The sequence below is a fragment of the Dipodomys ordii genome, unplaced genomic scaffold (assembly GCF_000151885.1).
Source record: "Dipodomys ordii isolate 6190 unplaced genomic scaffold, Dord_2.0 Scaffold82, whole genome shotgun sequence".
NCBI lineage: Eukaryota > Metazoa > Chordata > Mammalia > Rodentia > Heteromyidae > Dipodomys > Dipodomys ordii.
In genome coordinates, this window is record NW_012267298.1 from 7,002,054 (window position 1) to 7,027,187 (window position 25,134).

General features: G+C 52.1%; 1 protein-coding gene across 1 annotated transcript in view; it reads right to left on the reverse strand.

Moving 5' to 3' along the window:
* Positions 1-8,190: 8,190 nt before the first annotated feature.
* Positions 8,191-25,134, reverse strand: part of Zfat (zinc finger and AT hook domain containing) — a 128,179-nt gene continuing 111,235 nt past the window's right edge. The window contains exon 15 of the mRNA XM_013025216.1: positions 8,191-9,053. Within this exon, the coding sequence (XP_012880670.1) occupies positions 8,814-9,053 (240 nt within the window). The 3' untranslated portion in view covers positions 8,191-8,813. The remainder of the gene's footprint in view (positions 9,054-25,134) is intronic.

The window sequence follows — 25,134 nt, forward strand, 5'->3', positions numbered from 1 at the left end:
GAGACCACGGAAGGTGTGAGAGGCTGGGCGAGCTGGCGGGCGGGCCCAGGCTGTCTCCTCAGCCATCCCTTTCCATGGAGCGAGGGCCCAAAGCATCCCATCATTCCCTGCTCCTTCACCATTGCTGTGGGTTCCTTCCTACTCCTGCTCAGCCTCCAGGCCACCACCCCCTGCGCTCACCTCCTCCCCTGGCTGGTAGGGATGCTCACACTCCCATCCCTCTCCAAGAAAGAGCCCGGGAGGCCAGCTCTGGCACCAGAGAAGTCGGGGAGAAGAGCATTAGACCTGCCCTCAGCTGCTCCGAGATTTGTCAGCCTCTTCTAGGCCATGGGCACACTCGGTTTCCTTCCCAGGAATGAGCGAGGTTTAGCCAAGTCATGTGCAGGAATGCAGGCAGCCTCTGAAAGCTGGGAGTGGCCTGAGTTTGTCATCTCTGGGAAATAGAGACTCCACAAGGAACTGAGGTATGCCAGGAACCTGAGTGAGCTGGACAGGGCTCTCCTTGCGCCTCCAGATGACAATGCGGCTTGTGACCCCTTGTGCTCACTGCCCAGCAGAACTGGACTCAACCTTGGGTCTCCAGGTCTGCAAGATAATAAAGATGTGTCTGTCAGCAACCAGGTCGGTGGTGATTGGCTACAGAAGCCACAGGGAGTAGCTTTGTCACTTCCTTTTTGGTGACCTAGCCCAAACACCACTTCCATGGGCTCTGCTTCCTACCTGGAGAAACGGTAGATGTGACCCTTCCAGAGTCCACAGCCCAGGCAGCCATGTGCTCCTGGTTGGGTGTCATTGGGCAGAGACCTGGCTGCACGCTCACAGTCGCTGGCACCTCTGCTTCAGTGATGGGAAACCATGGCTGGGCCTAGGGCGGTGCTGCAGAATGGACGCAGTTAACAAGGCCCACTGCGCCCTTCCCTCCATGAGGATGGCAGCTTGGGGAAGACACCCATTGTTTGCAGGAGGAAAACTAAAAAGGAAAGTCATATACATATTTACATATACATATATACACACACATCCATGTGTGTATATATGTGTGTGTGTGTATATATATATATATATATATATATATATGAATAGCAATATGGAGATGGTTAAATAAACCCAGAGGTGACACGTGTGTAATGAAGAATGAAGAAAGCTCTCCACATCCACATCTCCACAGATGACTGTGGAAAAGCAGGCTGCTGAGCCACACAGTGACAATGCTTACCTTTGGAGAAGGCACAAATATTGTACATGCACGTTTATAGTTGTATATTTATGTGTAAGACTTAGAGGGGTAAAATGCATCACAGAAGGCCATTCCCTACACAGCTCCCAAGTTCATGCCACGCCCCCTGCCCCATGCCCCATCACCCTCGCAGCTCAGAAGCACAGCGCCAAGTCCTCTCCGTGGTCCACGCAGCACCCCTCCCCCTCTTCTCAGGGACCACCATGCCTGCCGCTTCCTCCCTCCCTGTATACTGCCCCCTTGCCTCTGGTGCCCCATGAAATGGGCCACACAAGTCCTTGCTCGGAGCCTGCACCTGCTTTTACTCACCCGGCTCACCTGCCCACGTGACCACCCACATTCGCACTCCAGGCGGGCTCTGCTCAAATGCTTCCTGGGGAGGCTGCTGCTGACAGCTTTGAGAGAGCACTTCCCCTCCCAGTGTCTCCTCCTCCCCACCTTACCTTTCCAGAACATTCACCAGCATCTCAGCACTTGCTGAGCCCTTCCATCCCTGGACTCATAATAACAAACGAATCCCAGAATAAGGCCAGCAGACAGTAGGTCTCCCCAAATGCTCACTGGGTGAACCGTGCACAGCCAGCCACGCCCAGCAGACACTATTCTCACGTCAAGGACTTGGCTCTGCAGTGCCTAGCCCCCCACGGGAGCCGGCCCCGTCCCTCCAGCACAGGCCGGGACTCCTTTATCAGTGCCACCCACAGCCCTTGGGCATCACTCAGTTGTGGTGTTGTTGTTGATTGCTTTTTGTCATTTCCTAATGATCTGCCTTGCCAGGCCAGGAGACTGGCCAGGGCCGGGATGGAGTCATAGTTGCTCTGCGGGCCTGAGGCTCTGGGCAGATGCAGCTCAGTAAATCCCAGGTGCAGGGCCGCATGCACTAGACTCAGCTGGGAGCACAGCCCGGGAACGCTCTACCAGAAGCGTGGCTGAGAGTGTCACCTGCAGAAGGGCCCTCAGCCAGGAAAGGGCAAGGGCAAGGTCCTGGGTGCACAGCTTGTGATGGCAGAGCCCGGAGAGACCGGAGAGAGGGCATCAGGAGACTGGGCAGGAAACTGTCCTCAGAGGGTGGAAAGGTTGCCAGGCCTGGCGAGTACACTCCTGGTCGTAACAGAGTCAGAAAGCCTGGGTCACCGTTCTGCCAGGAGCTGGGGGTTGGGTGTAACTATGCAGAGAAAGGGGAAGGGGCTGAGCTCAGGATCACTAACAAAAAGCCTGAGTTTTAGGATGGTATTTCTTCAGCTTCTCCAAGAACAGACAGATGAACCAGAACCCCCATTACTGACTGGGGTGCAAAGCATTCATTACTTTTACAAGCTCAAGAAACATCATCAGCTTAATTAAGATTGGCTCATCCTGGGAGCATCCGTCAACTGTTGGCACAGCAGGAGGGGGAGGTTGCTTGGAGAGAGGAAGAAGCCCCACCCCCAGGGAGCAGCATGGGGGAGGAATCCCCCATGGAAAGGATTTCTGGGGGACTCATTCCCTGGTATGGGGGGAGCGGGGAGCGAAGCAGCATCTTAATTAATCCAGATCACCTCCACCCCCTGTTCCCATCCTGCAATCCTAACTCTCCAGCAATTTAATTAAAGGATCCTCCTTATAATAATGTCCCCTCTTCCCTCAGAGCACTATTAAAAGAATTAGATGCCACTAAGCTCTTTCTCTGGGACTCTAGGATATCAGGACAGGAAGAAGCCACCAGGTTACCTCTGTACTCCACTCCCCTGTCGCCGGAGCTCTAAGTTAAGGTCCAGAGAGAAGTACGATCCCCAGGCCCATGCTAGGGACTGGAGACAGAATCATATCACAGCCAACTCCAACCCCTTCTCTCTTCCTTCCAGAAAAGGATGTCACCTACCACCAGTGACCAGTGTTGCCTCTTGAAAATGGGTCTACTTGAGAAAAGTCAATTAGGAGTGTAAAAAAATGCTTGGTTGCTGGAAATCATGGTAAAACACCAATCCTTTTGCAGAATCTAGGCATTTGTCCCTGCAGACCCAAGCATCAAGGACAAGGACAAGCAAACTATGGTCTGTGAGACAAATCTGGCCCATCATTATTTTATAAATAAAGCTTTATTGGAACACAATAAAATGTATTCATTTACAAGATATCTATGTCCACAGTTGTAACAGTGGAATGGAATGGCTGCAATAAAGACTGCATGACACCCACATCTTAAAGCTCTGTACAGAAAACCATCTGTCGACTCCCACAAAAGGCCATGGCTCCATCAGGAACCCTCCAGGGCTAGAAGACCCCAAATAGCATCTAACAGCAGACCGAGGAGTAAGAACCACCAAGCATCGAGTAGATGTGGTGTTTGTGCGTACACCAGGCTCCGTACTGGATCCTGTATTAGCCCGTGTGCGTGGTGAGGGCACAGCTAGTTAAAGGTGAGGTAATGGAAGAGAAGGTGCCGGAAGCCATGATGCTGTGAGCTGTGGGGTTTATTCCACCTCGAGGCACAACACCAGCCAGCTCCACTCTGAACCGTTGGCTTACACCATTGACCCCCAATCCCCATGTCCTGCTAGCACAACTGAGGCCCAAAGCAGGGAAGAGGCTTCTGAGGTCATTCGGGGTCCATGGCAGAGATGAGGACAGGATTCTCAGTCTCCCTCGGGAACTCCCAGGTCTGGAGCCAAACAAGGCTGCCTTCAGTCACATACTAAGCACCTGCTGGGTGAGCCCTAGGAGACAGAACGTCGAATCTCCAGCCACATGATGACTATGAATGGTTTTGGGTTTTTTTTTTTCATTTTTTTCAGAGGCCCCACGATCACTGGGCATTTGTCAGCAGTGCCAAGAGCTGTAAGTAGAGTCTGCTTTGTACCCAGTGCCCAGGCCGCAGGGTGAAGTGTTAAGAGTCGGAGGTTTCTCTGTGCTGGCTGTCCACAGGCACCAGCCTGGGGTCCGTTAGTGTGGGCTGACCTGTGAGGCTTCTGCCTGCCCGTGCTGGCCCAGCGCCAGTTCTGCTCTCCTTTCCTCCTCCTGGGACCACGGAGTGCACACCAGGTCCTGCTCATCTCTGTCCAACCTCCTTTGTACGAAGGAAAGTGGCAGCAACGCGAGCTGCAGCTGGATGCAAGTGTGCACCCACATCGGGGCACTTAACAGTCAGCAGGACTTTCAGGCACAGAGACACACGCAGACACACTGCCCCAACCACACAACGTCAACCACCTGAACACTGTCCCAGCAGACTGGAGACGCGGAGTCGCCCAGAGAGCCTGGCAATTGGAGTGGCCACTTCGGACGTCGGCATGGCCGCTGGCCCTCACACGATCAGCCATGGCCTGGTCCATGGAGCCCTGTGCCGCGCTAACCTTTATCAGTGCAATCGTGTCCCCTCCACCTCCTCAAAGGACAGGGGTGGGGTGAGGAAGGGGGAAATGACTCTAGCTCTGCAGACTCCACGAGAGCTTTGCTTACTGCAAGGACAGGCACTTTGGGGTGGCTTTTCAAAATCCTGAGGGAGGCAGAAACAGATGTTTCAGGTCCTGGGGGGCCAGGAACGTGCGTCCATCCTGCAGAGTCCCAGGCCAAGGGTGCTTTGCTTCTGCTGGCCATGAGACTCCACCAGTGAAGAACACCGGAGGGAGGACAGGTACACCATGTGGAGTCCACAAAGGTGGGGGGCAGGGAGGGCTGTCCTAGCCCCCTTTGGGGTTTTCTGGGCTGTGAGGTCGGCAGCAGCAGCAAAGGGTGAGGGAGGGATGGGACAAAGCACCCTGAACTGCAGTATATGCTCAGTTCCCCTGGAGACACACAGCTCACTCATGGAGCCATGCTAGAATGTTCCACGGGCTCGCTTGCTCTTGCCATGTGGTGGGGGGGGGGGATGTCTCTTTCCCTTTGAGCTGGCTTGGTCCTCTCTGACACACGCTGTGACATCGCCTCTGTATTTGTTGTGTGCTCTGTATTCACTGTCCATCCTGACGCTTGTGAATGGGGGAGCTGTTTCCAGGTACCCCTGATCTCGGGCCCCTGTGCTAGGAACTCACTGCTGTGGTCTCTGACTTCACCTGCTTGAAACCTCGATTCCTAATGCAGTATTAGCAGAGGCAACGTGGTCACGACGGCTGGGCCGGCATGGACGAGGACCGCGTCCTGTGGAAGAGGCGTGGGAAGCGTTGCTCCCCTACCATCACATGAGAGCCGATTACAGGGACGGCCATGAGGAAAGGGGCCTGCCGGACACACTACAGTGAGGCACCTGGGATCCCCACCTTACAAAGGACTTGTTCTGGCTACAGCATGGGGGGCTCCAGCCCATGAGCACCTGGCCTATGGCACTGGGCCTGTGGTAAGCAGCACATCACAGCAGGAAGATGCAGCCGAGGAAAGCTGCTGAGCTCCTGGAAGATGAGCAAAAGCACAGCATGGAGAGAGCTAGGCTCCATCATCCCCTCCAAGGCCTGGTCTCCAATGACCTAAAGACCTCCCCGACCTGTCAAATGCCTTTGGGTACATTCAAGATCCAAGTACCACACCGGCCAGCATTTTGGTGGACCTTTCCACCTCCCAAACTGTGAGCAACACACATCTGTGATTTATAAGGCACCAAGTGTATGGTATCCTGTACATGCAGCCCAAATAGACTAAGATACTCACCCTCCAGCTGCTCCACCATTCACACTTGAGACACAGTCATTGGACAATAGAAAGAATGGCAATAATCTTAAGGATTATCCCTTTTTGGGTGCACATACTGTGTCAGGACAGTGAAGTGCATTATCTTAACTACTGTGCCCTCCATCTCAGAGATAAACACCAGGCTGGGGTTCTGGCATCAGACACAGCAGAAGGTCAGTGGCTAACAGTTCGCTGCCCAATGCGCACAGAGCCCGTGGGCTGTGTGAACCCTGATTATTGATCAGTATGTTGGAGTTAATAAGGCATACAGGGAAGGGGCGCTCTCCCTTACTCTATGTAGAGCCAGTTTTCGGAGATAGATTCCTGGTCTGTGTGTGGCCTGGGCACGACTGAGCCCTTCCCAAGCTCCCGTGGGCAAGACGACTATCTGAGGCGTGTCTCTATGACCCACAGGTCGGCTTGTGGAGGCACAGGACAGAGGTCTGGGACGAGATAACCAATTCCAGGGCAGGAGAAGCAGCAAGTACCCCTCTCCCTGCCTGGTCCCCCAGGACTCTGGCCTGGCACTGCCTTCTGTCTCCACCCCTTTGTCTATTTTGTGATGGTTAATATACCGAGCCGTCACTGCCTTCTTAGCCTCCAGGAAGTGGAGCAACTGTTATCTACCACAAACCACCGAAGCCTTAAATTACGGCAGGAATGCTGACAGTGATAGATTAGAATTTTTTAAAAATCAAACCCAAGCGTGTCCCTGTCAGGACTAAGGGCTGAGTTGACTTGAAAATAATTTACTTAGAAAATCTTGTGGTGCATGGTAAATTAAGTCCGCCCCCCCCCCTTTTAGCCAGACTTTCCTCTCTTCTTCTCTAGCAAAGTATTATAGGTCTACTTAATTGATTTCCAAAGACATCCTGCTAGGACTTAAAACTGGTACCACTGGGGAAAGATTGAGGACACCAGGGCTATGCCAGGGAAAGGGGTGGGAAATTGTTTAAAGAGTAGAGATTTAGAATCAAAGGGTCTTGGGTTTTTTTTCCCCCAGCCTTGAAAAACAGGACTGAAGAACAAGGGGAAAATCATCAGTGACAACAGCCAATGAATTTTAAATACTTATTATGAGAAAAAATTAATTTGTTAAACTAAGCCTATAGATTCAGGTTAAAAAAAAGTCGCTGTCTTCTTCACAAATGCAAAACTTGACAGTAAGGAAGAGCCGAGGGCGAGGTGGAAGGTCACTTCCACACTGGGCGCAGCTAATATCTGACACGGTGCCAATCACACCCATGCTGTCCGGGCATGTCTGGGGTTACTTTATTAGGGGCTTCATCTGCGCATGCCTGAGACCAGGCCACAGAGGGATGGGAGGCGCTCATACATCCTGGCCCTTAGTCATCACCCTCAAGCACTGGGGAGGGGGAGGGCAGGGCTTGGCCAAAGCCTCACACCTGCGGAGAGAAGAGTAGGCCACTTCTGCCTGGCCTGGTGTGTAGGTTCTTTACACCTGCCTTTACACTTCCTCCCTTCACAAATGTGAGCTGCAAGTCAGTTCCAGTTGCAGAGGCACGGCTCATGCAGATGAGGTCTGGAAGACGTGTCAGATAAGCTGGGTACCTGGGAAAAGAGCCAGGGGACCTTCATGGCCAAGGCTAGGTGAGCATTGCCCTGAGCATCCCCTTGGTCCCAAGTATTAGGGTGTTCTTGGCTGTCCTGACTCCCGTCTCTGGCCCCAGATGGCCTGTTCTGCCACTGGCTCTTGCTCACCCGTGTTCTCACCTTAGCTCCATGGAGCAGACCTTGCCTGTAACCCCTGTTCACCTTGACTGCTCACCCTCTCCTGCTCTGCCTGCCTGCTGTCAGGAGTACCAGACAGAGGAGGCAGCAGAAACCAGGGAGTAAAAGAGGATCTGCATGCAACTTTTCCCACGCATCACATGCTAGCCTCCAATGCCGCCCAGGCAGGCGACTCACCCAGCCACCAGCTTCTCAGCTCTACAAGGGAGAGAAGAGTTGGCAGGGCATTTGTTGGATACCAAGATCTTCCTTGGGTTCAATGCCCAGTTCTACCACTTCCTGTGTGACCTGGAACTGGTTGCTTGACCTCTCTATACTAGCATTCTACATTGGCACAGCTCCGGATGGCACCTCGCTCTCAGATCTAAGTGATGGCAAGCCCAAATCCGAGCACACGGTGAAGGAGCCCAGGGACCTGAGCTTGGTGGGTGTCAGCAGGTGCTTGGTATCTTCTTAGCAAGGTTGAGTCCAGCTGGCCTGGAAGCCCAGGGCTTTCCCCACATTTCAACTTGAGCAGTGCTAAGGCAGAGGACAGGGAATGCAGGCAGGCAACGCTTTTATTACACGCCCCCCCACCCCCCGCCACTGCCTCAGAACAGGGGGTGAAGAGCAAAAGTGCAACTTCCTTTAAAAGCAAGAGAATTCCAAGATGGTAGGCTGAGGCCCTGGGATGGGGAGGGGTGGTCCTCCCTTCGTCCCAGGCCCTGCACGCACGGCGAGAGGGGCTCTGGACCGCCCGCCCCACCTGTGGTGACTTGGAAGCCCTAAGGTCACTTGTGCGAAGGCTGTGTCCCTTTCACGGGCTGCACAGTGGGTCACCCGAGACCGGGCACCTCCGTGGGTGCCTCGGCTGGGCATGGGATCCACACAGATGCTGCTGGGGGCGGGAGACTCTGGGTCTTGAAGCAAGGTGGGCAGGAGACTAGTGGCAGAGGTCTTTCTGGAAGCTGAGGATGCTGAGCGGATGCCAGGCAGATGCTGGGTAGGAGGAGTGTCTGTGTGGGTCTGGGGTCGTATATTGCTGGTGATAACCACTGCTCTGACCACCCAAAGGAGGTACAGAGAGTCTCGCTAGGGCCACCAGGGAGGAAGGGCAGAGGAGAGCGGTGCCCTGTGGGCCAGGAGGGATGAGTGGTCTCCCATGGTACCAGCAGCTCGGCCTGAGCTCGTAAGGTCGGCCCCTCTAGAGCTCCTGGGCTGGCTGCTCCTCCACCTGCTCCTCCACTGGCTGCACGGCCTCCTGCACGTAGACGATGAACTCTGAGGCCTCTCCGCCCTGCGTGTACACGGTCACCGTCTCGATACCCTCCACGTCATCAGACGACACCACCAGGTGGTGCTGCTCGGCCAGCTCCACCGAGGCCTGCTGCAGCGTCTCCTGGATCATGACCGTGTGGTTGGCACTGGGCTCCTCCTCCGTGACCTGCAAGTGCGAGGGAGAGGTCAGGGCCTGTCCCCACCACACAAAACCGCCCGAGCGGATGGAGCAGCAGGCGCGCTCCGAGCTTAGCCACACGCTCCACACGCGCACTGCTGTGCTCACTCACGCCCGCGTCACACCGAGGAGAGCGAGGCCCCTCGTGCAGTCCCTCCTCGGTGGCAAATGGTGGAGTCCAGGTTCAAATCCAGAATCCAGGCCCTGTTCCAGGCGCCTGGCTGCCTCCCAGGGTCAGAAGGTGGCCTGGGGCTCACTCACCGAGCGTCAGGCACAGGGAAGAGGTCCTAGGAGCGGTCACTCCGGGGCTGGGATGTCCCAGTCCTCTGCCCATCAGTTGTGTCACTATCATCCCCAGAGGGGCAAATGCATTCACAGGATGCCCTTCCTCCCCAATCACTGGGGACGAGGTCTGCCTAGGGACGTGCTGACATGTCACTGGGGGAAGCCAGGCCCAGGGAGTGTCTTCAGGGGATGGGGACCTGGTAAAGTCTACAGCCAAGCCTTTCCTGTTAGCTCCAAGCCGGCAAGGGTCCAGGAAAGGCCAAATTCTAGCTAACTCCCTGCATCCCTGACTGTTACCTCCTTCTGGGTCTCTGAGGATCATGGTTTGAAGCAAGCCTAGGCAGACAAAGCCTCAGACTCTGCTCTCCAAATAACCAGCAAAATGCTGGATGGGAGGCATGGCTTAAGTGGTAGAGTCACAACTCTGAGTCAAAAAGCCAAATGAGAGTGTGAGGTCCTAAGTTTAAGTCTGGTATAAAGGTTAGACAATAGGCTCAGGAGGAAGGTACAGACCTGGGAATGACTGGCTGGAGGAACAGTCCTCAGACTTGCCTCTGTTAGGGGGTTGAGTGAAGGAGGAAGTGCGTGGATCTGCACCAAGCCCGTGGGAACATCAGCACCCCGCTTCCCGGCGCACCAGGCCAGGACAAGACCACTCCCTAAATATCCATTTGCTCAAATGCTTTCTTCAGAAAAGCACCTTGGGGACTAAAGAAGATTCTTCTTATAAAGTGGGTGCTTAATAGCACCTGGCCTCTTGCTTTATTCACTCATTCTCAGTCATTCATTCAGTCAGCTACCACTGGATTCTAAGCTCCATGAGGGTGGAGACCATGTCTGTCTCGGCACAGCCATCTCCCCAGAGCCAAGTCAATGCCTGGCGCATGGTAAGAGCCCAATATTTATGCAGTGATGATCTACTAGGTGCCAGCTGCTGTGGTGCTTAGGTGGCAACATAGTAAAAAAAATAAAAGCAACCAAAACCAAGAATCCCCAAGGATTCACTGGGGCCGGCTGGGAGCTGAGCATTGCTGCCCTGCCTGTGTTGGGGACCCTTGAGTAGGTGTGCGGTGTTCCAGGCAGGCACGGAGGGAAAAAGCCCTCCAGAAATATAGGCTGTGGTGGATCTACTCAGGACCTACCAGGAACCCCATTCCCGGGGCTCCGATTCTCCTGCAGGCGGGGGCCTCCCATTAGCGGCTTCATACTCCAGCCTGGTGTATGTATGACAGGCCGTGGCCTCCTCTCTCTGGGTTGAAGGTTCTCCCTCCAGCCTGGGGCTTATTCCCGTTGCTGCAGCAGGAAGGGCTAAGCGAACCGGGGGTCGTGTTCCATTCAGAGAAAAGTAGGGGAAGACATCGTGCAGCTTCAAGGGGCTCCTGTGTTAATACTGGAAGGAAATATGGGCTGGTGGAGAGTTACTGCAGGAGGAAACAATATAGTAAACCTGCTTCCTTTCAGAGTGAACCAAGACCTTTCCCTCTACTTTTTTGTGGGGAGAGGAGGGAAAGCGCAGTGTTGTGCTGGTTCTAAGGCCTGAATGCAGGGCCTTGTTTTGGCTTGACTTGTTTCACTCAAGGCTGGTGCTCTACCACTTGAGTTACACCTTCAGCTCTAGCTTTCTTTTTTGCTTATTAACTGGAGATGAGAATCTTGCATTTTCTCTGCCTGGGTTGGCTTTGAATAATGATCCTCAGACCTCACAGTCTCTTGAGTAGCTAGGATTTACAAGCATAAAACACTCGTGTCCAGATTTCCCTACTTCTTTTACTGTTTATTCCAACTCTAACTTGGAAAATGTGCCATGAAACAGGGCTTTAGAGGTAAATGCTGACTGTTTTCTCATTGAAAGAGAGCGTCTGACAGCAGATTCTTTCTTTTTAACTGACAGTAAAGTCTGCACAGATGGAAAGCCAAAATCCTTAGAATATCCTGAATGCAAACAAGCCCACCAAGCTCCAAGCAAGTGTGATGGTGCCACGTGGCGAACACAAGACAATGAATGTAATGAGATCAGATGGTATGCAGCCTTAAATACGTTCTGGGACATGGTGCCATTGTTTGAACATGGTAATTGTCATTGATGTTGAAGCCCCACCATGGAGTGATGACAGAAACTTTCTACTGCCTTAAAACTTCCTACTCTTTTGCTAAGGTGGTGCTTTACCACTTGAGCCATACCTCTAGTCCTGCTTTTTTCTATTATTTTGGAGAAGTGGACTTTTCTACCTGGGCTGGCTTTCAACCGAGATTCTTCAGCTCTTCTGAGTAGGAAGAATGATAGACATGAGCCACTGGTACTTACATCTTGTTTTTAAAAATGTCTAACACTATGTGGCCCAAATACAGATAGGCAGACACCCTGGCAAGGACAGAACTGCCCTGGCCAGGCCTCTCAGGTGAAGAGGCTGCAGTCCTGTTTGCATGCAGAATACCGGGCATACAACTAGTTCTCAGGCCCAGTGCCAGGCGGACCGGGAGGTCCAGTGGTGACTAGGACATGGCCACTGCCCACAGACATGAGGAATGAGACAAGGTAAAAAGCATTTAAACATAACCCTGTCTCCATTTTCTTTCTGTTTGTTTCTTCAATTTGCAGCTTCAGGAGTAGACAATCAAAATTATGCTTGAATTTATTTATCTGCTGCTAAGTTGTCAGGGTACCATGAAGTCTGCAAACCCCAGTTGGGCTTAAGTCACTAGACACCATGATGGAGATGGTGGCACTGCTTCTGTGAGCGCTTCCCAGCGAGCACAGGTGGAACCAACAGTGCGCTGCTGCTCTCTCATTTTCCCTGAGCCTTCCTAACGGGCCTGACACCTATCCAGAGCTCTGCGGTCTGCCCTCTGCCTGCCGCTGGGCTGCTTCGTGCGCTCAGGAGCCTCACGCATGGCACTGCCCAGCCCACACATGCTTGCTGCCTGCACAGATGCTCGCCCCGTGTAAACCAGGATGCATACCAAGCGTGGAGGACTGACCAGGATGGTCGGTCCTCCTGCCTTATGGATGGGTCATGCATCTTCCCACAGAGCACATCCCTCTGCATCCCAACTGTCACGTGACCACATCAGTGTTAAGACATTTCTGCAAGCCCTGGGCTTCCTCCCCGGCCCCCAGTGCAGCCTGCGGACACCCAGCCCTCACAGTTTACTGAAGACCTGCTCTCAGCTTGGGCATTTCTGTTCCCCCTTTACAAATGGGGAGACTGAAGTCCTGGGGATCAAGCAGCTAGCAGGGCTTGGTCCCAATGGCCCCGAGTCCAGAGATCATCCTCCACGGGTGTGTGTGTGACTGCCGCTGAGGTTATGACAGGTCACACACTGACAGGATGCCACCATTGTTCTCCAGCCAGCCTGGCGGCCAGGGGCTGCTCTAATCATTCTCTTTGTTCAAAATGATCACTAGTAGCTTAAGCTATTAGCACAGGCTTAAAATTGTTCTCCGCAGCAGAAATAATACGGCTTCCTCAGTGTCATTACCCCCGAGACGGATGTTCCATTTTCTACAAATGCTGTATCTAACAAGTCTTTCAGTCTATTAGCTGCATAGATAGCTTAATCGAAAACCTTGGCCCATGGAATGGTGCAAATCATTCACTAATTCTGGCCCTGCATTCTGCACTTCTGCCTGTCTCGAGTGTTCTTCTGGACTCTGGGCTAGCCTCTGGCTAGGACCTGGACACCTGGCAGCTGCAGCCTCTGGGTCCAATCACTCCGCAGCTGGATGGAGACACATATGAGGCAGGCCACAGGATGCCACCTCACACCTGTTCTGTCGTCACCTCCTCCTCCTTCAGCTCCCTCTCCACCTTCTATGTAAAATGCATCCCTAGTGAGTTCATCTGCCTCCCTCCCAACATTCAAGAAAGTCCCAGAAAACCTTTGCTCAGGAAGATGGGTCCTTGTTTTGAGCTATGTGGGTGCCTGCGATGGCTCTGTGTCTGTTGTCCCCTGCTGAACTGGCGATTCCTTGGGAGCAAAGACAGTCCAGGGGTCCTGGCTCCAGGAAAGCTCCAGAACTACCCACAAACGGACTCAGGGAGAGAGGACAGAGCACCACATACTATAGCCACATAATCTGGGGTCAGTGGCTGTGCTGCTTGTCCTGACTTCAAGCTCTGGAAACGGGAACGCATGGGAATGAGTCGTGAATCTCTTGTGGCTCCCCACATCCCAGAGGGTCCAGTCCTTATTTTTTATTTTTTTTGTCAGTTGTGGGGCTTGAACTCTGAGACTGGCCCATGTCCCTCAGCAATTTAGCTCAAGGTAAGCGCTCTACCACTTGAACCACAGCACCACTTCTGGTTTTCTAGTGGTTTAGTGGAGATAGTATCACAGACTTTCCTGCCTGGGCTGGCTTTAAACCGTGATCCTCGGATCTCAGCCTCCTGAGTAGCTGGGATTACAGGCGTAAACCACCAGTGCCCGGCATCAGCCCTTACTTTATAGGAGAGGCATTTGCCCGGGAACATAGTGTGGGAAACAGAGTCTAAGATGTCTTGATCTGTAGTTTGTATCCCAGCCAATCCTTAACTGGGCTACCTGACACCACCACAGGGTAGACTAGTTACCCAGAGAACCTTGCCCAGCTATTCAGTGCCAAGACTGTCCCAGGAGGGGACATGTGCATGCGTTTTCCCTGGAATTATTAAACACAGAGAGCAGATAGCGGATGACAACCCTGAAGACGCAGCTCTGTGTCCTCTCTGCAAAGAGCTGTCTAAACAGCCTGTGGGAACAGTAGTGAGGGCCTGCTGCACGCAGACGCTGAGTGAACACCGCCTGGACTGTGGAACGCTGCTCTTGCCCATCTGCAGGCCCCACCCCTCCTGTGCATGGACCAGCATGGCTGTGCCTCCTCCTCCTCTCCTGACACAGTACCTCGGTCATGCCCCCAGTTCAGCACAGGTACACAGACACGGGCCAAGAGGGGAGCAGGGCACCCACTTCCCCATCTCGCACTAGCCTCCTGTATTGACCCCTGGCATAATCCACTGTCTCCTCAACAGGAATCTGCAGAGGGGCTCCTCTGTCCAAGAGTCCATCCCTCACAAGCGTGTCTGCAAATCTACCTGGTGGCTGCATGGCAGCACCACGGCCCTCCTCCCACGGGGCCCTGCCCAGGGCCAGGCTGTGCCCTGATGCGTGTCCTCAGTGCGCAAGACGCTAGGGCCACTTCTCCCTTGGGCAAGCACTTGACCTTCAGCCCACAATCTCTTGCTTCCCCTCAAAACATAACCTGAAAGCACGTCCTTCTGCGCTGAGATTGCACTGGCAAACCCTCCCAGGAGCCAAAACAGCCCCGAGACACAGCCAAGGACACTGAAATATGACAAAGACTAATTAAGGGGAAAAAACACAAAAACCGCAGTAGCTCAGCTGAATCCCACAGAGGCGGTGATGAGAAAAGGGGCAACGTTCCTTCTAGGTGGAGACTGAAAGGAGAATTCAAAAAACAAAACAAAAACAAAAACACAGGTGGAACACGGTCAACAACACGCATTTGCATCACAACTCTCACCCAAAGCTTTCACAACACTGTAAAACAGCTTCCTGGGAGCAGGAGCCACAGCCTGCCAGCGCGGGCAGGGCCCTGGGCCTCGGCCTCAGCGCCACCAGGTGCACACACAAGCTCTGTCGGTCGTCCCAAAGGTGTGCTGGAGCTACCAGGCTTTGGACGGACCCAGCTTGTTCAGTGAATGTAGCCCCGGGCACATCCATAAAGGATAGTAAAGGAAGGGCCGAACACCTCTGCTGGCCTTGAATGTAAAGGAACCAGAATGAATGTGCGTTTGACTGAACTTGGATTTTGTTCACAGTCCTTTGCCTGAGTGCCCCCCTCCCCTCCCCCCCGCCCCGCAAGCCTGCACCAAGACGCTGCTGCTGCTGCTGCTGCTGCTCACGGCCCAGTGTGGTGTGCTCCTACAGGCCTGTGGCACCTTCGCCTCAGGATCCTAGTCAGGGGCTCCAGTGAGGCCCGGGTCCGCATTCACGCTTGTCAGGGAGCTGGAAGGCCAGCGTCATCTCTGCCGCTGTGCCTGCCACACCAGGCAATGGTTTCCCTGCAAGCATCCCTCCCATTGCCGATCCATGTGTAAACTGAAGCAGGTTTCTACCTACCAGACCAGGTCTTCAGAGCAACCCTCCCTGGTATGTCGTCAATGCCGTGAAATGGAAGGCACTGGGGGCTGAGCCCAGGATATGACAGAGAAGCCACTAGTCCTTTGCCTCCCCTAGGCACTCCTCTGCTCAGACTCAGTCCTCAGGACCTGCTGGGAGCAGACCTCCGTGACCTGGGGGAGGAAGTCTGACTCTGGGGTGTCAACAGAGGGCACAGCCCAGGTGGAGGTCATCAACACACAGTGAACACAATGAGCACCTGCCTTAGGCCGAGCTCCTAATGAGCCCAGGCCAGGGAGACACAAAGACTCCAAAACAAGAGCCAAACTCCTACAATGCGGGCCAGGTGTGGGCAGCATAGGCCGCTTGTGTGTGTGTGTGTGTGTGCGTGCGTGCGCGTGCGTGCGTGTGCGTGTGTGTGTGTTGTGTGTAATGACACATGTACAGGTTATATATACATGGGTGGCTGTGCCTGTATCTGGGAAATGGGTTTATCCATACATGTGCCTACATCTGCATGCGTGTGTATGGCTGCATATGCACACAGGGATGTGTGTGTGTGTCGGCATGTGAAGGGGAGTGTGTGCGTGTGCATACATATATAACTATGGGTATACTGTGTTTATTTGCATATATGCATGGCCGGCGTGCTCGTGTGGGGTGATGGGGGTGCATGCACATGTGCATGGGGAGGGTCTAGACACAACCCTATACTTGTGGCCTTATTGCTATTTACATCCCTAAATCTCTCCATGCTCACACTCCTCTCTCCAATTTCTCCCCTTTTGTCTGGCGGCAGTTGACTCCCTAAGCCTCTCCCACAAGGATGGAAAGCAGCGGGCCTTGGCAGCTTAGTGTTTTCTCACTTAATTCCCAAGTAGCTCTGTGGAAGACTGGGGGGTGGGGGGTGGGGCGCTGATGCCATCAACTCCTTTGTGAAGGGTGGCTAAGAGAGTTTACAATGCCCTACCACTATTCCTGGAGTATGGATCAAGTGGTAGCACACTTGCCTAGCAAATATAAGGCCCTCAGAGCAATCCTTAATGCCGCTGAAACAAAAACCACCAACACAAGAGCCAAAAAACCTCTGCTCTTATACACGATTCTGAAATCTGGCGTGGTGGACTGACACCCTTGCTCATCCCGTGTAATACTGTCTAGCTTCCCGTCACCCTCGGGAGGAAGCCTGAGGCCTCCTGGCACGCAGGCTAGGACCTTCCGCCCTGGCCCTGCCCATCTCCCTCCCCACCTGCAGCTCCTATCCACACTGAACTCTTCCCCACCTCTGAACTCCCACCCTTGTTTCTTGATTTGCCTGTCAGCCCCCTCTCTACCCTTCCCCTGAAGATCCCATCTTGCCCTTGGGATTCTGGCAGGTCCTTCCCTTCCTTCAGGAGTCCCTCAAGGTCTCCTAGCCAGGACTCCCTTATCACCCGATGCCGACAACTGTCACACCCACAGGATCACAACAACTGCTGTCCTGTCCATCTCTGACAAGACTCTCCCTGCCTTACCATAGCCTGCCACACCTGGCAAATAGGAAATGGTGCACCTGTGTTTCTCCAATGAGTCACAAAGTGAAGACAGCATGCCAGCTGCCAAAGGACTGTACCTGCCTAACTTGCTCAATTAACTTCTAACTCAGGCCAGCCAACTGGAAGACTGCAGGACTGGACTTCTGCACGGAGCATAAAGAAAGCACTTACAAAGTCAACTGCAATACTCATACAGACACGGGGGAAGGAGGGAGGGAGGGAGGACGGGCAAGAGAGTGTCACTGCCCGACAGCACTGCCCCTGATCCTGCTGCACACATGGTGGATATGCAGGCCAGGAATCAGAAAAGGCTGAGGCCAGCACCAGGGGCAGGCTGGAACCCATGGGAGGGGGCCAGGACTAAACCCAGCAGGAAGGCACAGGATAGAGGGGCTGCAGAGCAGTCCCTTCACCGTCACACCTACCCTTACCCACTCCAGTCAGGCCCTGGTGCGCCCTGGTCCTCAGCTCTCCTCTTCTCCCTCCTAACCACCCCATAGGCTGCATCTCCCTCCACTTCTGGACCTGGGGCCGTGCAGCAGTGTTCCGCTGATCCTTCTTCTCCATCTACACCCCTCCCTATAGCTCAGCCATGCCAGTAATTCAAATTCTGTCTCTAGGTTCATGACTCCCTAGCCCACACTTCCCCCCTGCGCTTCTCAGGCAGCTCCACCTGTGACTTGAGGCCAACGTGGGCTCCAGTCCACTGGCTTGCCCAAGGGTGGCCATTATGATCACCACCTTCCTTCTGACCTGTGGCCTCCATACTTGAAAGGAAAGAGTGCAATTCATGATTGCCTTTCTTCTATGCTTCTGTCTCCACTGAAGTCCCCTGATTCCAGGGCATGATAACAGCTAGCGGGCTACACACAAAACCCCTCACACCAAACCTCAAAATGAAAAAGAACACTGCAGCCAATCACCGTCGGCCACACTCTCACCTACGGGAAGGAGCTTCTTCTTCCTGGCAATTAGGGCCTCACTCACTGCTCTCACTGTAACCACACCACTGCCTCCCCGGCCCTCTCAAAAGCATTCACAAGACACACATTTGTGGTCACAGCCTGGGATTCACATGCACTGGGAACAAAGAAAAAAAGCTAAATTTCCTCAAATTTATTGAGGAAAGAAAAGGGGTAAATGAACGTGATCTGTAGAAAAATACCATAAATTTCTACTTTATAAATATATATGTATATGCAAGACTAGGTAGGTGTATCTACAAGAAACCTGTGGAAATAATGGAAGGTTCACCAGCAAGCAGAAGCTATTCTAGACGTCAGTGAAGACTGAAAGCCTTTGAGGAAGGAGAGAAGGCAGGGAAGGAGCAAGGCCGTGAGTCACCTGCACAGGCACGGCATCCTTCACGAGGGAGACGGCACACTGCCTTCCCTCTACCCTGTTTTTCTCTTGGTAGGAAGTAGACAGCGGGTACTTTTTCTTTTCTGGAAATATACATCCCATACACAGTGCGAAGCATGAGTCGTACTGGGCTGCCTGCTCACAGAACTCGCCTCTGGGCACAGCAGGACTCTGTCGTCCAGATCAGCGCTGCTCGGCTCCTGGACTGGACCACCCAGCTCCCCTGACCTGGGGGCTACAAGGGAGGGGCAGCTTGCAAACCAGGTGGGTCTCCTCCTACCTCTGTGCCACAGAAACACGAAAGAAAAGGCTTCCACCATGGACAAACCAACTCACAGAACAAAACACAAAGCCTTGAAATCACTCAGCACACTTAGGAAGGCAAGCTCATCAGCAGAAGCAGATGTACAGACAAACTGTCGACCTCTCCTTACGTCGCAGCATGGCACAATGGTGCCATCTGCCCTCCTGGTATGGATGGAGCAATCGAAGGCACAGGGCTGAAACCCTCAGGACACCGGTCCCATTCGCCAAAGGCACACCCAGCTGCTACTTCCGCCTCTCTCTCACCAGGAAGAGCTGACTCTCTCCCGGCCTGGTCTCGCTGCATCTACCACGCAAAGCCAGCCTCCATCTGAGTTCAGGCTGCTGTAAAAAACCATCCTTGACTAGACAGCTTATAAATGAGAGAAGTTTATTTCTCACCATTCTGGAAGCTGGAAGCCCGAGATGGCGGGATTCTGGTGAGTGTTCTCCTGGTAGTAGACTGCTTCATTCTCATATGGCAGAAAGCGTGCGAGCTAGCCCTCTGGTCCATTCATAGCATCCCATGCTCATGACCTAAGCCACCACCACACTGACCACTCCGAGGGAATGTGCACCTTCAGTCCACACAGCCTCTCCTGGCCTTCTCCGTAGGAATGACTCAAATTGAACTCAACAGCTGGAGGTTGTTAGGGGTCAGGTTATTTTGAGCCACAGCCATGTTAATTTACATAATGTAATTATGCACTTACATAATGTCACTAAGTGTTTACCTATTTGGACAACTCTACAGCCCTTCTAAGAAAGAGGTGGAGTCTTAACCGGCAGTCTTCTGGTGCTTGCTGCTGGCTGCCTACTGGACAGAACCCACCAAAGCAGGAGCACAGCCATGTGGACTCTACACCCGCAGCCAGCGCAAAGGAGCGCTGTTGTGCTACAGTGGTAGGGAGTCTTCTTCCTGCTTAGGGACATCTGTGTTTTATAACATCATTCACTGGGCCATACAGCATTATCAATACAGGCAGTTTGGTGAGCACCAGTGGTTCACATCTGTAACCTAGCTGCCCAGGAGGCTGAGATCTAAGGACTGAGATTTGAAGGCAAGTCCATGCAGGAAAGTTCATAAGACTCTTATCTCCAACTAACTGCCAGAAAAGGCATAAGTGGAGCTATGGCTCAAGTGACCTAGCACCAACCTTGAGCCAAGTCAAACGCCAGTCCTGGCACACACAAAAATAATACAAGCAGGGGCTGGAAGGTAGCTCAGTGGTAGAGTGCTTGCCTTGCATGCATGAGGCCCTGGGTTCGATTCCTCAGCACCACATAAGCAGAAAAAGCCAGAAGTAGCACTGTAGCTCAAGTGGTAGAGCTCTCACCCTGAGCTGAAGAGCTGAGAAACAGTGCCCAGGTCCAGAGTTCAGGCCCCACGACCAACAAAAAAATACAAGCAGATGGCCAGAGGCAGCTGATAAGAAGCATTCGAGGACACACGGCCATCTCGTCATGTACAACTGGTTCCATGGGCCTTCCTTAGCCCACAGGCTGCACCCTCCCTTCCTCTGGAAGGACAAAAGCTAAGACTTTATTGCATGTACCACACAAGGCCCAAGTTTCATTTGCACAATCCATACAACAGCCTCATGGGGTAGAAAAACATTTAAGTAGAAATACTTTCCCCAAGGTCATATGATTTGTGCAAGGTCACACACTATTAAGTGACAGACACAGGGTTCAAACACAGACAGTGCAGCTTCCTTTTGGTCACTTGGCTCCCTACTGGCTCTGACATGCTCTGGGGTGGCATCCATGAACAGGCCTCCTTGACCCCAATGCTGCCTGCTTGGGAAACACATTTTGAGTAGTGAGGCCTAGATGAAGGCAGTGGCCATAGAGGTAGAGGGACTGTTGAGGTGTGCTGTGGAGGCAGGGCCCCCAGCGCAGGCTGGTGGATGCGAAGTGCGAGTGGGAGGGGCAGGGAGGTGATTCCCAGGGTCCAACACCTGCCATGAGAGTGCCATGTGAGATGGGACAAGGGGGTCGAGGGGGAGAGGGAAGGAGGAAGGGGGGAAGTGGAGAGGTCTAGTTGGGGGACAGCTCTTGGGCCAGGATGAAAGCTACCGGCTAACACAGAGCAAGGGCTGAGATCCACAGAAGGACTGCAGCATACCTCACCCTGACGGGGTAATAGCTCTTAATCACTCCCACTCCAGCCAACACAGCCCTAGCCTTGTCCTAAACCTGATACAAACCGAGTGAACGGGGCCAGCTGGAGGACTTCCCAGTGAAACCCACCTGGCCTGCAAGGACATGGAGCAGAGCACAGGCACCAAGCAAGCAACCTGCAGACAACTCGGAGTGTTACGGCTTCAAGTGCTGCCAAGAGCAGCAGCCAAAGCTGCAGCTTCTTGAGCAACAGCAGTGAAGTGGGGCTTAGGAGAAGGAAGAGAGAAGTAAAGTTCAATGGGGCACCATCCTCCCCTTGGCTAAGAATGTATTATGTGAGAACAAGGACCATAATGGAATAGAGAAAAGCCTTTATTCTCTATTTTTTTTCAAGCCATCTCTCACACGGTCACAGATACATCATGAGACTTATTTTTACTTTTAAGATTTCACAAAGAAATGGAATTTTCAGTGACTACCAAGGCATAAGAAGACTCAGCAAGTAATGAAAAAGCTTTGAAAAAGGAAGCAATTTGGAACATCAGTCAGCCATCAGAAATCACACCAGAAACAGACATCTCTGAAAGAAGTTTCACTTAACAAGAAGAAAAGGATGATTCAAATGACTAAGGGAGAACCAAGGAAGGCTACAAAGGCCCAAAGGTAGCATTAGGTGACAAGGGAGAATAATCCACTGCCAAATTCCTGGATGCAACTTTCTGTCTCTACAGCTCTGTGCTGAAGGCCACAGCAGAATAAATGTGCTATAAGGAACGTGAGGGAGAAAATGTTGTCAAAATTGCCCCATCCGTAAGGAAATGGAAAGACTTGGAAAAAAATTACATTAAGTGAAGTAAGCCAGAACCAAAGAAACATAACTTGCCTGGTTCCCTGTATTTGTAGTAATTAGAATGTGCCTGTAAATCCATAAGTAAACACAATGGGTGGTAAAAGAAAAAAATTACACTTAGGACATGATAAATAGGACTCTAAATATTCACACAGTGAGACCAAAGGAGGATAGTCTTAGGAGAGGATCACAAAGGCTAAATAGCTATGCGCATTTGATCATATTAAAGGATGTTTATTAAAATAAACCCCAATAAATGGAAATGAGGTTTTTTATTTTACTTTTTGTGGGCTTTTTTCCCCCCTTTTGTCACTGTTGTTGATTTCTGTACCTTTGGTCTTGTTTGTAAGTTTATCTGTTTTGGGAGAGTAAGGGGAAGCACAGAAATGGCGAAGTAATTCAGCAATGATACTCAATAGACATTATGTTAAAAATGAACTAAACAACTTGTGGGGGAGGAGGCGGGAGGGAAAAACTGGGAGGAAAGGTGGGAAGAGGTGACACTGTTCAAAAGAAATGTACTCATTACCTGACCTATGTAACTGTAACTCCTCTGTACATCACCTTTACAATAAAAAAAAAAAAGTCAGATCCTACTTGTGTGAAAAATTAGGTGTGTGGTAAAATTAAAATTTGCAAAGCTCCAACATTAAGTAAATTGTACCATATAGTTCTTGAAAGAATCACATAAAGCTCATCAACTAACTAAAACATGCAGGTAGAAAGTGTTCATTAGTCAGGCACTAGTGGCTCATTCCTGTAACGCCCAATGACCCAAGAGGCTGGGATCCTGAGAACTGTAGTTCAAAGCCAGGTGGGACGGAAAAGGCTGTAAGACTTTTATCTTTTATCTCCAAAACCAGCATAAAGCTGGAAGCAGAGGTATGGTTCAAATGGTAGAGTGTCAGCCTTTAGGAAAAGAGCCAAACAAGTGTGAAAGGCTGGCCCTGAATTCTAGCCCCGGTATTGGTGTGTGTGCCTGTATGCACACACACGCGCATGCACACATACACACAGATCTGATTCCCTCATTCCTATAATGAGTCTGTAAGCATGGAATGGGTATGTGGTCTCACCACACAGGGGGAGGAACAAGTGGTTGAGGTAGATGGAAACTGTATTCACATACACAATTTTTTTTGGGGGGTCCGGTCATGGGGCCTGAACTCTGGGCCTGGGTGCTGTCCCTCAGCTCTTCAGTTCAAGGCTAGCGCTCTACCACTTGAGCCACAGCGCCACTTCCGGCTTTTTTTTTCTTTTTGCTTATGTGGTGCTGAGGAATCAAACCCAGGGCCTCAGGTATGCAAGGCAAGCACTCTACCACTGAGCTACCTTCCCAGCCCTACATCCACAATTTTTAAATCATCTATCTATGTATCCGCTCTTTCTCTCTCTCCTTCTGGCAAGAATTCCACAGATGAACCACAATAAAGGAAAACTGTAATGGGAAAGTCAGCTAAATGAGGCACTGACGTTGCTAGGGCTTTGCTCTGGTGCAGGATGATGAAGCTGCAGCTGTTCTTTGGATAAACACCAGGCAACATGAAACATGGACATCAAATGAGGCTCCGACCGGGAACAGAAAGAGCAGGAGCCCACCTCATCAATGCCCCCTCTCTTACTCTACTTTCTTGAAGCCAGGGAGATTGCTTACAGTGTATGCCAATAAAAGTGTCTCTGGGGGAACCAAAAATGCCATAAACTCACCAGCTGCTTGAGCTTAAAAGAGACAGGAAAAGGAGCCAGGCGCTACTCAGGCCTTCTGCGGGTAGGATAGAGAACAGGCCGCAATTGGGTCACCCCCATGATGAGGCCTGTCTCTCCTGTACTGGGTCTTTCCAAGAGCTTTTCTGCTAGGCCTCAGACATGTGCAGCTATAATCATTTAGAATGTGCTGATTGTTCCTTTAAAAAATGAATAATGAAAATAGATTTGAAGCCTCACAAAAACCCCTTTCCATAGCCACCTGCCAGTATCTGGCCCCAAGTGCTAGGAGAGGCTCAGTATGGCCCTGGGCGCGGAGGCGGGGTCGGGCCTCCTGGCAGGCACTTCCAGGGAGCAGGCTCCACTGGGTCAGAGGCTGAACCTGAGCAGTGCCCCTGCAGAGCTGCTTCTCTGGGGCAGACCCTGGTCTGGAAGGGTAAGAAGAGGGGGTCAAGGACCCTCTAGTGCCAGGTTTTGAATTGTAACAGGCCTAGCACTTCTTCAACTATGACTCTCTGTAGGGCAGAGTAGATTCCTGAACCTTGAATCAAAATACCAACTCTGTCAAAAAAAATGTATCTATATCTATATGGGACTAGCAGCGTGTGTGCTCCTGCAGCTACAGAGTAGCCACAAAATCTGCACATCAACACCATCCCCAGGGCACCTGGGAATTCCGCCCCTGGAGTACATAATAACTATGCACTGACAGCAAGATGCTCACGCTCTGAGGTGCACGTGTGTGTTTGATGATTAATTAACTTGACTGGGCCAGAGCACCCAGATTCAGTCTCATATTATTCTGTATGTGACCACGAGGGTATTTCTGGATGAGATTAACATTTAAATTGGAAGACGAATCGAAAGCACTGCCTTCTCTAGCATAGGTGGGCCTCTTCCTATCAGTTGAAGATCAGTATAGAATAAAAAGGCTGACTTTCTGCTCTAGTTTAAATACCAGTCTGGATGGCCATCAGAGGCCTTATGTTGGAAGGCTTGGTTAGCAGGGTAGTACTACCAAGAAATGATGTAACTCTCAGAAAGTAGGATCCACTGGGGAGATCCTTGAGATACAGGGGCATGTCCTTCATGGGGGCTGTCTCTGCTCCAGCTCAACACACGACTATCTCCTCCTACACCTGCTCCCTTCTGATGCACTCCTACCAGCCCCTTCACATGATGGGCCCCATCCACCGCCTTCAAGGCAAGTGGTCCTCCTGACCTTGGCCTTGCAGGCCCCACACAGGTGAGCTAAATAAACCTCTTCACAGGTAGCTGGTGTCAGATATTTTGTTACAGAGATGAAAAGCTGACTGACACTGGATCAGGGGCAGAGGCACGTGTCCGTGATTGGAGGAGGAGGGGGTCCTGGGGGAGGGACAGGGCTCCAGGCATGTGCCTCTGCCCCGGATCCAGGCTCTTTGTACAGTGCTCATCGCCCTCCTCTGAGACTGCCTGATGGGGACGTGTGTTTTGTTCTTTTGCCATGGCACCTTGCTCCTCCCACACTCTGAAATGCTCTTATTTACTACGCGCACCGGCGTAGCCATCCCCTCCAGAAGGACGCTCAGCAGCAGTGTCATTCCTCTTACTTGTTCACTGGAATATTCCAAGTGCAGAGACAGCACCTGGCTGATACTGTTGAATGAGAGAAGAAATCACTTTCCTCCTTAGAAGACTTGCCACCCAAGAGCAGCGACTGTCTTATCTCTGTGACCCGGTGTGGGAGGCAGAATGATGGGCCCCACGAGACGCCCACGTCCCAGTCCATAGTGTCTAGGCGTAT